The 14,665-nt window shown below is 37.6% G+C and overlaps 2 protein-coding genes across 5 annotated transcripts in view; one reads left to right on the top strand and one right to left on the bottom strand.

The window, feature by feature from the left end:
* Positions 1-14,665, top strand: part of FUT8 (fucosyltransferase 8) — a 280,643-nt gene that overhangs the window by 109,050 nt on the left and 156,928 nt on the right. For all 4 annotated transcript variants that reach the window (XM_055132354.1, XM_055132353.1, XM_004612349.2 and 1 more), the window contains one exon: positions 9,220-9,647. In XM_055132354.1, the coding sequence (XP_054988329.1) occupies positions 9,445-9,647 (203 nt within the window). In that variant the 5' untranslated portion in view covers positions 9,220-9,444. The remainder of the gene's footprint in view (positions 1-9,219; positions 9,648-14,665) is intronic.
* On the bottom strand, positions 11,913-12,419 carry LOC101554322 (mitochondrial import inner membrane translocase subunit Tim23-like). The gene has a single exon (XM_055132355.1). It carries the CDS (start codon positions 12,417-12,419, stop codon positions 11,913-11,915), a length of 507 nt encoding a protein of 168 aa, XP_054988330.1.

Raw genomic sequence — 14,665 nt, 5'->3', positions numbered from 1 at the left:
GCCCAACCGCTGTGCTATCGCTAATAAAAAATGTGTAGTAGGATACTTTCTACCAACCCTTGAAGTTATTTCGGTCAGCAGATTTTTCTTAAAATAATCATTAAAAAAATAGATATCATTGGTTTATACTTCTTCCACTTAATTGGCTTTATGCCTTTTGGAAAATTATTTAATCTCAGTTTGCCTTGACTTTCTTAACTCTAGAATGGAAATAATGATGCATCATATAGTTGTTGAGAAGATCAAATAATTGTGAAGCAATGAGAGAAATATTATATATTCAGGAAGTACTATATAAATGTAGCTATTATCATCATTGTACAAAAACTGTAGGCCTATATGAAAGTTCTTTTAATCAATTGAAATTATTGGCATACAATATATGAAGAGTTCTTAAAATAAAAATACATATATTGTGTGTCAGGAGTTCTTACAAAATATTTAGTGCAGGGGTTAAGGTCACTTGTCTTTCATGTGACTGGCTGGTTTGATTCTGGCACCTCGTTTGATCCCCTGAACACAGCCAGGAGTAAACCCTGAGCTCTGTTGGAAGATGCCACTAAAACTTAAAACTAAAATAACCTAAATTGAACTTTAAACTCAGTGAAGATAGTATACCTAGTTCAGTTATTTATATACTTAATGCAATATAGTTTTATTGCCAGAATTTAATTGTCTGACCTTAGAGCTTTTACTTTCCAAAGTATCATGATAACCATCAGAATTATCAAATCCCTCAATCCTGTTTTTGTCAAGCATTATGTGTTTCTGTCTTCATAGTTAGCCTTTTATTTCCTGCATTTGTTGTTTTTAAAATTGTTTTTACAATAGTATAGATTTTCAAGAATTTAATTTTATACCTCTTATGTGTGTAATTGTCACAGCACCTACTAGCAAAGTTCCAGTGCTATCATATTGCAAAACAGACATTTTCTTCCTCTGGCAAATCACCATAGTTTTCACTGTCTAGAAATCAGTTTTATCATTTGCCAGTTTGTTTCCTTTAATTTTATTTTACATAGCTATGAGTGAAACTCTCAGGTAATAGTTTTTCGCTTTCTTATGTATTTCACTTGAAAATTTTTATTTCTATTACCTCATGGTAATTAGGTAATTAGGAAATTTTCTATTTCTATTACCTCTATTTTGTCCCACAGAGCACAATTTCATCTATTTAAGTGGCAAACTAATATTTTTAAAAAATCTTTAATATTTGATAACTTGACAATAATATATCACTGGCCTATCAGTGAAATTATATGTGGGTATATTTCTTTTCAGCATCTGCTTTTGATATTTACTGTCTATTAAATGTAGAAGTGAATTTGATTTTTTTGTTCTGATTCTTCAAAGCCTTTATTCAGTTGACCTAGGGTTTTGACTATAGGTAGCACTGTAGCACTGTTGTCCCATTGTTCATCGATTTGCTTGAGTGGGCACCAGTACAGTTTTCATTGTGAGACTTGTTGTTACTGTTTTTGGCATATTGAATACAAACACAGGTAGCTTGTTGGGCTCTGCCGTGCAGGGGGGATACTCTTGGTCGCTTGTCGGGCTCTCCGAGAGGATTGGAGGAGTCGAACCTGGTTGGCCACATGCAAGGCAAACGCCCTACCCGCTGTGCTATTGCTCCAGTCCATAGGTAATTTTCTATAGGTACATGGGTAATATTCATGTGTTTATCTTTATTCCCAGCATATAACAGATACAATAAATGAACACGCTCTTTTTTAGGCACTATGCTATAAAATCTCCTATTGGTATCGATTTATTTTTTTTTAATTTTTGCATCCTACCTAGTGCTTAGGGGTTGCTTCTGGCTTTTCACTCAGGAATTACTCCTGACAGTATAATTACTCCTGACCATAAGTAATACCAGGGATTGAAATTGGTTAGGTGTGTGCAAAGAAGCTCTTTACTCCTTTTATGAGCAAATCGATGAGCAACGGGATGACAGTGACAGTGACAGTGACTATCTCTTCAGCCCCTAATTTATTATTTCGGGGGCTGCTTTTTGGGTCATACCCATCAGTGCTCAGGGCTTAACTACTGGTTCTGTGCTCAGGGATCACTCTTAGTAGTTCATAGGGGACCATATATAGTGGTATTATTGAATTTGGGTAGGCCACATGAAAGGTATGTAACTAACCTCTTTGTGATGTCTCTGGCTTCTCTACCTAGTCTTTTTCAGATTAAGAAATAAGATAATCATGGTGGATGGTGAATCCTTTAAGAAGGAAGGTTTTACAGAATTTGTGGAGTCTTGTAGTGATTCTTTTATTCTCTCTTGCTTTTAAAATTCTTATTTTGTTCTGTAGACTCCATTAGGGACTCAGTTATTATTAGTTAATTAGTTTAAACAAGTAATTGTTATCCTATTCTACTTTTTAGTGATTGGTTTTGCCAGGTAGAATGACATAATCACTACTCATTCTTGGCAAATAATATATGCAAACCTTCTGAAGGAGACTTTCCTCAGTCATTTCCTCTCCCTTAAATGAGATAAATGAGGCTAATAAATTGTTCTTTTACATATTAATGGTATGTGACTGGGATTGAGGCATTCATCCTGATACCATGAAAAGTAAGCTGAAGACATAAGCTGAAGACAAAAGTTAGCAGGCCAAGGATGCAGGGGAGAATAGAAAATGAACATATATAATTGACTGTCTTGGTATGATTCAATTAAGTATCTGTCAATTAAATTAAAATTTTCTTAAAAAAATTTGGGGCTGTGTATAGGATGTGTTCAAGGCTTAGTCCTGGTTCTGTGCTCAGGCATTAATTCTGAGAGTGGTCAAGAGAGCATATGTAGTATCTAGTCATGCTTTCATGCTGCTTGTATGTACATCAGCACATTATAATCAAGTAAAATAATAAGGGGTATCTAATTTGTTTGGATTTATTAGTATAGCCACTTTTTAGTGATATTAATTTATTATGGCTAAAGATAAATGCTAGGTTTCTTGATTCCCTTTGAATAGTATAAATTAATTGCACCAGTAAACACACCTGTTATGCTAAAGTGAATGAGATACTCTTGATAGAAACCTCATAAATGATTAAAATGATTTTGTGCCTGTACTTCATAACTGGAAAGATTAATTTCCATGCTTTTCTTTGGGTTCAGTGAATTAATGGTGTATTTTCTTTGCACATATATCAGGATGCTTGGCATTTTAAATTCACATGTGCATGTATTGTGAACTTATAGATAAGCAATGTGAAAATATGATGGATAACTTAGTAATGAATGAAAATTGAATTTTACAACCTTAGAAGAGTTTTAGAAAATGCTCCTTCTTCATTTTTGCTTCCTCCCCCTTTTTCTTCCTCACTTTGTACCTTTCAGTTTAGATGGTTTCTAAAAGTGCTTGTTGATTATAGATAGCGTCAGAGGATCATTTTAGGACTGGGAGATAGCTCTTGTACGAGTTCTTGATTCAGTCACCAGCACTATTTTCTCATTCTCCCTTTTATACATAATTCCCCCCCACCCTGCCCTTGCTGCCATGTGCAGTTGGGTCTGTAGTCCCTATTAACCAAATGTCACCCTGTTGCACTGACGTCCCGTTGTTCATCGATTTGCTCGAGAGGGCACCAGTAACGTCTTCATTGTGAGACTTGTTGTTGTTTCTGGCATATTGAATATGCCTCGGGTAGCTTGCCAGGCTCTGCCATGCGGGTGGGATACTCTTGGTAGCTTGCCAGGCTCTCCTAGAGGGCTGGATGAATCGAACCTGGGTCGGCCGCATGCAAGGCAAACGCCTTACCCACTGTGCTGTCAATCCAGCCCATTATAAAATGAGTCATTTTAATTTATGATGTTTTTTATTTGCTTTTTTCTACTTAATTTAAATTAACAACTATCTAATTTTATAAAATATCTTTTCTTATAGATGGAGGCTTGATATTAAAAAAGTTTTAAATGAATTCTGTAATAGTGTTTAATTTTAAATGAATTGAGATCAAATAGAAGTCATTTGAGATGTAGTTTGGGTTGTGCTAATCTAAAATCAAATCAAATTATAGATGAATAGAGCTCTTTATTTGTAGTTTATAATCAGTTACTGCTTTTCTTCCAAAGATGCATTTTAATTAATAATATTTATTATAATATGACATAATATTATAATATTTCAGCTTTCAACTTGATGTCTTTAATATATAATAATTATTTTGTAATTGTTATCTTTTGGCAGTCACACCCATAAACTGCCCTGGTGCCATGTAATCCTATCAATGGCCAAGATCCAGAGACTATATAAAACAAAGCTGCCAGAAGCGTGTGGCCGAGAAGCAAGCGGCCATGCGACCTCTTATAGTCTACCCCACTGATGTGCCTTAAGCAGCACACATGTGTTTGGTTTTAACATACTTGCTTGTATTCCTCATATACATTCTCCCTTCCTCTTGGAGAGCCTGGCAAGCTGCCGAGAGAGAGTATCCCGCCCGCATAGGAAGAGCTTGGCAAACTCCCTGTGGTGTATTCAATATGCCAAATACAGTAACAATAACAGGTCTCATTCCCCTGATCCTGAAAGAGCCTCCAATCATTGGGAAAGACGAGTAAAGAGAGGCTACTAAAATCTTAGGCTGGGATGAATGGAAATGTTACTAGTGTCCGCTCAAGCAAATCTGTAAAAAATCTACAAAGGTGGCGTGTGCGCGCGAGGGATGGAGAGACACAATGATGTGTCGTGTCGTGCTGTTCTGTTTTCCGAGGGCACTCGGGGCAGTTCTCTCTTGCACGTGCCTCTCTCGTTTGGTGTTTTCGAGCTGCTGTGTATGACCGAATTGGGACAGTTCCTTGTGCTCTGCTTCTGTGTATGCTGCTGTGCTCTCTTCTGTCTGTCTTTCTGTCTCTGTCTCTGTAGTCTCTCCTCTGTTCTCTTCCGACCTCTCTCTGTCTCTGCTTCTGTGTCTTCTCTGTTCTTCTCCCATGTCCTCTCGTGTGTCTCCTCTGTCTCTTCTGTCTTCTTCTTCTGTCTCCCGTGTCTCCTTCCACAGTCTTAGTTTTATAGAAAATTACATAGGGCAGTAACACAAAGGTGGGTTGAACAAATCAACAAAGAAGGGTAAGACCATTTCTCTAAGGAGATTACTAGGAGATCCACTCAAGGGTGAGGTCCAGACAAGGGTGTGTCGGTGTGAGCTAGTAATCTGCTTAAATATAGTAAATTTACTTCTAATATTTCTAGCAATGTCATTCTGTATGAGTACAGTAAGAGATATATCAGACAAAGTTTGGTTCTTCTTGAGGACATTCACTGTATATTCCAGACTACAGTCCTCAGGTCAGGTTAGTCTTCCTAACCCCAGCAGGGTCCTAGTCTCGTTGTTACTTTTGGATCATGACAGCATTTGTCTATGACCATGCTCTCAACTTATAGTTGAGTATTGTGGCGCTTTGGCCTGGCCCATTTCAATGCCAGGGTAGCTCACAGCTTGCCCTGGGTCCATTCCATCCCTCCTCGGGACCCTGCTTTTGGGGTGTTAGGAACTAAGGGCAACTGAATTGAGAAAGCAGATGCCCGGGAGTAAATATTATTGGAGTTAATCAGCTCCCAAGTTTCAAAGCATATTATTAACTGTTTTCCTGTGTCCATACAGAAAGGACATAGCTTTAAGGTAAACTAAGTTCCCTGCAGCAAGACTAAAAGGACAAACCCCATGTTATCCTACACAAATCGATGAACAACGGGATGACAGTGGTACAGTGACATAGTGATCTCTTATTCTAGTACTTATACAATAAAGTTTTAAACATTTATATTTTTCTATTTCTTAGTTCATTCACCTTGAATTGCTTCTTTGTAATAGTGATTTGCCTTTTATTTCTTCCATCTATTAAGAAAATAAGTTATTTACAGAGAACTCTTATGTATGTACGTATATGCATATATATATAATTGCTATTTAGGTACTTATTAAAGACCTGTCATTATTCTCCTCTAAGTATAAGATAACCCCCTAAGAACATTTATCATTGATTTTGGTTTGTCAGTTATATTGCTAGTTATTTGATTTGAATAATTTTCTTTTAGCAAAATCATTAGTTCCTTAACTAATGAAGTAGCACCTTGCAACTGTTACTATTTTCAGTTCACAAACTAGAGATAATTTAAACTTCCTTTTAAATTTTTTCAGCTTTGTTGAGATGTAACTTAATTTATAGATTTGTAACTTAATTTATAAATTTATAAATTTTAGTTTAGTGTGGGTGACATTTCTTTATACACTTTGATATAAATGTGATTTTATTTATGTTTTAGAACCATACTTCATGATGTTTGGGGAGTTGCTCCTTAAGGTGCTGGGAGTAAGATCACGTGGTATTGGGATTGAACCCAAACCTTCAGCAGTCAAACATGTAAATTAGCTTTTTGAAGTATCTTGCTGGCCCCTCAGCTCCCTTTAATTTTTAAAAGTTTAATTTTTTAAATTAAATCACCATGAGTTAGACATAAAGTTGTTTATGATGAATTTCAGTCATACAATGTCCCAACACCCTTCTTTTCACTGGTGTACATTTTCTGCCACCAATGTCCCCGGTTTCCATTCTGGGGCATCTCCTCCCTCCCCCTCCCCCACAGCCTGCCTCTCTCTATCCCCCTTTCCTTCTCCCTCTCCCTCCCTCTCCCTTGTTCTTGCCCTCACCCTCTTTCTCTTTCCCTTGCTCTCTCTCTCTCCCCTTTGCCCTCTCTCCCTGTCTTTACTTTTAGGCACTGTAGTTTGCAATACTGTTACTGAAAGAGTATCATGCTATGACTTTACCTCCTTTCAGCACTTAGTTCTTGTCCACAATGATTATTTCCAACTATCATTGTAATAGTGGTCCCTCCTCTATCCTAACTGCATGACCCTCTCCCACCTCATTAGGCCTCTCCTCTCCCACCTCATTAGGCCTCTGCTCTCCCACCACCCCATGGCAAGCTTCCTACCATTAACCAATCCTCCTGGCCCTCATTTCCATGGTCTTGGCTATTATTTTCATCACAGTGTTTTTTTTTTATATCCCACATTCTATGAGTGTGAGCATTCTATATTTGTCCCTCTCCCTCTGACTCATTTCTCTGCATGATAGTCTCCATGTTCATCTATATATAAGCAAATTTTATGACTTCAGTTTTCCTAATTACTGTGTATCCCACTATGTAGAAGTACCATAGTTTCCTTATTCAGTCATCTGTCTCATGCACTTAGGCTGTTTCCAGATCAGGCTATTGTGAATAGTGCTGCAATGAACATAGGAGTGTAAAATGACTTTCTGCATTATATTTTTGGGACCCTAGGATATATTCCCAGGAGTGGTATTCCTGGGTCATATGGAAGCTCAATATTTAGTTTTTTATTTAGGAATAATCATATTCTTTTCCAAAAGGGCTGGGTTATTTGACATTCTCAAAAGCAGTGAATGAGAATCCCTTTCTCCCTGCATCTGCGATAGTACTTGTTGTTGTCTGCCAGTTTCAGTGATGTGAAACGATATCTCATTGTTGTTTTGATTTGTGTTGCCCTAATGATTAGTGATGTTGAGCATTTTCTATGTGCCTTTTGGAAATTTTTATTTCTTCCTTGAGGAAGCCTCTGCTTATCTTTTCTCCAGTTCTTAGGTATCTTGATTATCAACACTTTATCATATAAGTGTTGGGTAAATAATTTTTCCTGTTCTGTAGCTTTTTTTTTTTATCCTCAACATTACCTTTAAGAGTGCAGAAGCTTCTTAGTTTAATGTAGTTCCATTGGTTTATCTTTGCTTCTATTTGCTTGGGTAGTTTTATCTTTGAAAATGCCTTTAGCTTCAGTGTTATGGAAAGTTCATTTTCCTCTGTGTATCTTGTGGATTCAGGTCTGATATCAAGTTCTTTAATTCATTTTGTTTTTTTTTTTTTCTTTTTGGGTCACACCTGGCGATGCACAGGGGTTACTCCTGGCTCTGCACTCAGGAACCACCACTGGCCGTGCTCAGGGGACCATATGGGATGCTGGGATTTGAACCTGGGTCGGCCGCGTGCAAGGCAAATGCCCTACCCGCTGTGCTATCTCTCCAGCCCCTCTTTAATTCATTTTGATTTGACTTTTGTGCATGGCACAATATTTTTTGTGCAAAGAGATCTGAGTTTATTATTTATTTATATATTTTTTTTATGTAGCTGACCAGTTTTCCCAGCACCACTTGAAGAGGGTTTCCTGCTCCACTTCATATTTTTCATTCTTTTATCAAAGATTAACTGATGATATATACCTGCAGGTCTGTGTCATGAAATTCAGCTATATTCCATTTTTCTGAGGGTCTGTCTTTATTTCAATACCATGCTATTTTAAGTACTATTGTTTTGTAGTACAGTTTGAAGTTGAGGAAAGTAGTGCCTTCCATTTTCTTTTTCCCAAGTTTTGCTTTAGCTTTTTGGAAACGGGTTATTGTTCCATATGAATTTCAGGAGTGTTGTTGTAAAATACATGGGCTTCCTTACAGGGACTGCATTGAACCTGTACAATACTTTGGGGAGCATTTCCATTTTAATGATATTAATCCTCCTGGTGTGATGCACATAGTTGATTTAATATGCAGATTTAAAAGCTTTTGCTTCTGTTTTTGTTGTTTTGTTTTTGGCCTGTATCTGTGTTACTCAGGGCTTACTCCTGGCTGTGTGCTCAGGGATTATTCCTGGAGATACTCAGGGACCTATGTAGTGCTGGGGATCAAACCCAGGTCAAGTATGTGCAAGGCACAAGGACCTTACTATCTGTACAATATATATGGCCCCAAAAGCTCTTGATTTTTTATGTTACTAGGCAGTTATGGTGTAAGCCGTGTTAGCTACTGAGCACCAATATGTTTTTTTTTTTAAAGTTTATTTATTTTTAATTAGAGAATCACCATGAGGGTACAGTTACAGATTTATACACTTTTGTGCTTATACTTCCCTCATACAAAGTTTGGGAACCCATCCCTTCACCAGTGCCCATTCTCCACCACCCGTAAACCCAGCGTCCCTCCCACCCTCCCCAATCCCATCTCCCCCCCACCCCACCCTGCCACTGTGGCAGGGCATTCCCTTCTGTTCTCTCTCTCTCTATTTAGCTTCTACGGCCCCGCAATAAAGGTGTTGAGTGGCCGCTGTGAGCACCAATATGTTTAACTACATGATTCTCAGCATATTGCTATTTTACATAATTGAAATAATTTAAATGTATTTCTTACTCTTTCTATAGCATACAGAGTCCATGAAGCACAGGACAATAAAACTACCTACTCATACCAACAGGAAGATTTCTTCGAAAGATTTGTCAGACCGCTACCTGAAAGAATAATCTATCTGAAGAATCATGTGTTGAAAACAACGGAAGGCTACTACTTCTGCACAAGACAGAAACAGACTTACCATGTTTTCAATTCTTTGAACTTCATTAAATCAGGGGAGAGTTGAAAATCTGAAAATGCGGCCATGGACTGGTTCCTGGCGTTGGATTATGCTCATTCTTTTTGCCTGGGGGACCTTACTATTTTACATAGGTGGTCATTTGGTACGAGATAATGACCACCCTGATCACTCTAGCAGAGAGCTTTCCAAGATTCTGGCAAAACTTGAACGCTTAAAACAGCAAAATGAAGACCTAAGGAGAATGGCAGAATCTCTCCGGTAGGTTCAAAAAACTGAAGAATGGAGTAATAATATAACTTCTTTTTTAAGTGCAGACCACCATTTAAAAAAAATAAAGCTATACATTCTTCTTGCAAAAATTTAAATATCCTGGGTATTTTTTATACCAATGATCTCTGTGTTTAACACAGAGAATTTCTCCATATTGGCAAATCTTATTTGCTGCTATTTTGGTATAGGAAAATGATGACATTTATTTTTGTGCCTATTTCCTTTGTAGTCATCAGCATTTTCACAATTTTGTTATATTTTAATTTATATTTTCATAATTTTTATAATTTAAATTTTTATAATTAATGGTGTTGAATATATGAAGTTCCCATTCATATATTTTATTTGGTGAAATACTTATTCAAATTGGTTGCCTGCTTTTAAAAATTAAGCTTTATCTTATTGAATTATTTAAAAATTGATATATATTTTAAAATTTCATAATTATAAAAATATAATATATATAAATTAAACTTAAAATATAAATTTTAAAAATATATATCAATTTTAAAATTGATATATAATTTTAGCAGAGTGATAGCACAGCAGTAGGGCGTTCGCCTTTCACTCGGCTGACCCGTGTTCGATTTTTTTGCCCCTCTCGGAGAGCCCGGCAAGCTACCGAGAGTATCGCGCCCGCACGGCAGAGCCTGGCAAGCTACCTGTGGTGTATTGGATATGCCAAAAACAGTAACAAATAAGTCTCATGATGAGTGATGTTACTGGTGCCTGCTCGAACAAATCGATGAGCAACGGTGACAGTGACAATATATTTTAAAATTGATAATATACAATGAATTGTGGGGCCAGAGCAATAGTAAAGCAGGTAGGCAATAGTAAAGCAGCCTTGCATCTTGCTGACACAAGTTCTATCCTTGATATCACATGTGATCTCCCAAGTCACACCAGGAGTGATCCCTGAATGTGGAGCCACGAGTAAGCTCTGAGTATCACTGAGTGTGGTCTGGCCCCAAATCTAGAAATAAATTAGATATATCCATACACACATATACATCTGCCAAAATTAAAACAGTGACTTAAAACAGCAAACATTTGTTTGCTCTTAGTCATTCAGTTTGGCTTGCCTCATTTTCACTCATTTCCTGATTATAGTGGGGTCAGTCATGTGGCTACAGTAACCTGATGCTTGCATTAGGAGGTCAGTCATGTGGCATGTAACCTGATGCTTACATTAGGGGGTCAATCATGTGGCTAAAGTAACCTGATGCTTGCATTATGGTTGGGCAATACATATGACTATGCAATTTGGTGATTAGCTGGTGCCATCAACTGATTTCATCACCTACATACAACTTCTCCAGGATAGACTAGATTTCTTATGAAGTAATAATGTTCTGAGATATGACTGGGAAAGAATAAAAACTCCAAGTCCTTTTGAGCCCTAGCATTTGAACTCACACAATGTTACTTCTGATATACATTCACTTAGTCTAAGTAAGTCAAAAGAATACTCTTTATTCAGGTAATGAGGGTGAAATTGCGAAGAATTGGTAGTTACATTTAAACCAATATTTTATCCTCAGAGGTAATAATGAGAAGATTAGATTAGAGCATATCATTGTGGTCCTGAACAGCCAAAATTTACTTGATTGGTAATAGAGTACAGTAGTTGGTTTGCAGCCTATGAATAATGCAGTGAAAATGGTTGAGGAAGGTTTAGATTGTCATGTGATTTGAGGCATGTGCTAGGCTGTAGTGCAATTAACTTGGAAACAATATTAATCTAGACATGAGGTAATACTTACCTAGTTAAAATTAATGATTGAATTTGTTGGCTTTGGTTCCAAAGTACATTAGTTATTTTCCAATATTTTCTTTTTCTTTTTTTTTTTTTTTTTGGTTTTTGGGGGTCACACTTGGCAATGCACAGGGGTTACTCCTGGCTCTTCACTCCAAAGGAAAAGAGAACCACATTACTCAGCAACGAGAGTGTTTTGGTTTTAACTCATAATGGCTGGAAGGAATGCAAGTCCTGGTCAGCTATCCATGATCTTCATATAGCAAATCAGAATTTCCGTTTTTTTTTTTTTTTTCAAACTAATTGTACGTAAAAGAGTTAACTCTAGACTGACTTAGAAGTTGACGTGAATGACTAAAGTGTCCTCCATCCATGAGTTGGCAAAATCTTCAGAGAGACTGCTGGAGCAAGGACCCTTTCATGTGCTTCCAGTTATGATATATTGCATAGAGGCTGGTAAGTGTTAGTCCTGCTAGACCACCTCGTGCTACTCCTCAAAGTCCATCAGTAGATTTATGTAACATGCCTGTCGTGGTTCCAGCTGCTACTGTATTGAGATCATCTTCTGCACTTTGTGTTTTCTCAATGACAACACCAAATGCGCTAAAGAGCAAAGCCAGAGAGCCTAGAGTATTAGCCCAAACAGCCCCTTGCTTAGTCACCGTATTCAAAGTCTGGACATTTCTTGGTTTGGACCAGGCCATATTCTGGGTTTCCTTCAATCCTAGCCATAGACCACTGATTGCCCCAAATGCAGCCCCTGTCATACAACATCCTCCAATAGTTAAAAAGGCCAGCTCAAATCTTCCCCTGGTTTTATTAGCTCCAGTTGGTAAAATAAACTCATCTTTATCCTGTACGAGATATCTTAGATCCATATTTAAATAAGGAGACAAGGGATTCATACCAGTTAGTGGGACGCCAGCCAGTGCTTTGCTGGTTCCGAAAAAGCTGGCCAGCCCCCCAGTGGTTTTGTTGCCACTTCTCCTGCTGCCCTCCATGGTGATGCTAGCAACTGTCTGCCTGCTCCTCACCGCCGCCAAAGGGTCGGGGTGGTCGGCTCAACCATTGCCCCCGAGTAACCAGCGGGAAACCCCACATTCCCACTGGCTCCTTCACACTGATTTCATTTTTTTCTAACAGCTGCATAGTATTCCATTGTGTAACTATACCAAAGTTTCTTTAACCAGTCATCTATTCTTGGGCACTCGGGTTTTTTCCAGATTTTGGCTTACAATTTTATTTTTTGCTTATAATTGATTTCTACTTATACATTTATTCTTTTAATGTATCTTTAGTTTTTAAAGCATATTTTTATTAAACTATTTTAAAACAATTTTGTCATTTCTAGAGCAGTGCAAGAATTTTATCCTCCTTAAACCTGTCGCGCATCTTTATTACCTCAATACACATTTGTTATTTTTATTTTCAGTTATTTTAATCCATGTATATTCTAGGCTTCATATTTTGCTTTTAAAATTTTGAGTTAAATTATTATATATCTTCATAATTGAGCATGCATTTGTTTTTTCTAATGTTCTTTATTCCTTCCTGCAGTTCTGTTCTTTCTTGTTGAATCATTTCCTTCAGATTGAAGGATATTCTTTAGTATTTTTTTTTATAGGTCAACAATGTTTTACTAAAATCACAGTAAGACATTTTTGTAGAAGAGACAAACTTGCTCTAAAATTTATAATTAAAATGAGAGGAACAGGTATATCTAAAACAAATTTGAAAACTAGATGAAGGAATCAGTTCATTTGGTTTTAAACCTGATTACTTAGATGGCTGCAAAACTTAAGGCAAATATTATTATTAAGGCAAGATATGTAGATAGGGCTGGAGCGATAGCATAGCGGATAGGGCGCTTACCTTGCACACAGCTGACCCAGGTTCGATTCCTCTGCCCCTCTCGGAGAACCCGGCAAGCTAACGAGAGTATCTAGCCTGCATGGCAGGGCCTGGCAAGCTACCCATGGCGTATTCGATATGCCAAAACCAGTAACAACAAGTCTCACAATGGAGATGTTACTAGTGCCTGCTCGAGCAAATTGATGAGCAAAGGGATGACAGTGACAGTGATATAGATAGGGCAACAGAACATAAAAGGAATAAAAGAAAACTCACAAGTAAAACACACAAAAATAATTCAAAGAATGATGTGGCATCTCTTAATGTGACCCTGGGGCAGTTGTACATCTGTAGGCAAGAAAATCTTAACCTAAAATGAACATATTATTTAAAAATTAATTTCAAATAGATCATTTATTTAAATGTAAGACTATAAAAATTCTAGAAGTAAACAGGAGGAAATATTTTGGACTTAGAGTTCATCATTCATAAAAGAAAAAACCCAAAGAAAATAACAATTTTGAGCAACTGATAACTAGATCTGTTAGTATTTTTGTAATACAGGTTTGATGTCAATAGGTTTTTTTTTCTGAGAACATTTTTAGAATTAGTTTTTGAGGGATATTTGCTAGGGTAGAATTTAGTTCAATCATTTTTTCTTCTTTTTATTGATTCACCGTGAGGTACAGTAACAAAGCTTTCATGTTTGAGCTTCGATCATACAATCATCAAACCCCATGCCTTTGCCAGTGCACGTTTTCCACCACCAATCCACCTCCCCCCCTTCCATACCTTCCCCTGCTTGTGTGGCAGACAATTTCCCTACTCTGGTTACTTTCGATATTTGAGCCCAGTCCCACCAACTCTCATATCTGTCAAAAATGCAGTGCTAGACAATGTGCTTTGTATTGCTGTATTGTTATAGATACAATATAATGTCTCAAAGCTGCGTGCTTTGGGAATTCTAAAATTTCAATAATTAGAGTCTGGAGAAATCACTGCAGCAAGTTGCTCGGGTCCGAGATTCGTTTGTTTGTTTATGGATCATGGCTGTGTGGGAGCTTAAGTAGACGGTGGCCAGGTGTGGGCATATTCTCAGAGTACCATGGGGTGAGGGAAAGGAGAAGGATCAACTCCTCCCCTGTCCCATGAGGCCTGGCATTTCCCTCCACTGCCATTTGTACCTGGAACTTTTTGCTGAGTTCTAGAAGATGACGGCTGCTGGGAATCCTAAAGGACAGGCGGAGGGATGGCACCTGCCCCCAACTGGCCCAGCTGGGGGCCCATTTCAAAGTTCAGAGCCATCTCTGCAGCAAGTTGCTCGGGTCTGAGATTCATTTGTAGTTCAGTAATTTTTTTTTTTTTTTTTTTTTTTTTGCTTTTTGGGTCACACCCG

This window comes from Sorex araneus, chromosome 3 (genome assembly GCF_027595985.1).
Source record: "Sorex araneus isolate mSorAra2 chromosome 3, mSorAra2.pri, whole genome shotgun sequence".
NCBI classification, from domain to species: Eukaryota; Metazoa; Chordata; class Mammalia; order Eulipotyphla; family Soricidae; genus Sorex; species Sorex araneus.
The sequence above is the reverse complement of the archived record's forward strand: the minus strand, read 5'-3'. Positions and strand labels throughout refer to the sequence as shown.

Bases quoted from the DNA above. Each gene is read 5' to 3' on its own strand.
- LOC101554322 (XM_055132355.1), bottom strand. From the start codon at position 12,419: ATGGAGGGCAGCAGGAGAAGTGGCAACAAAACCACTGGGGGGCTGGCC.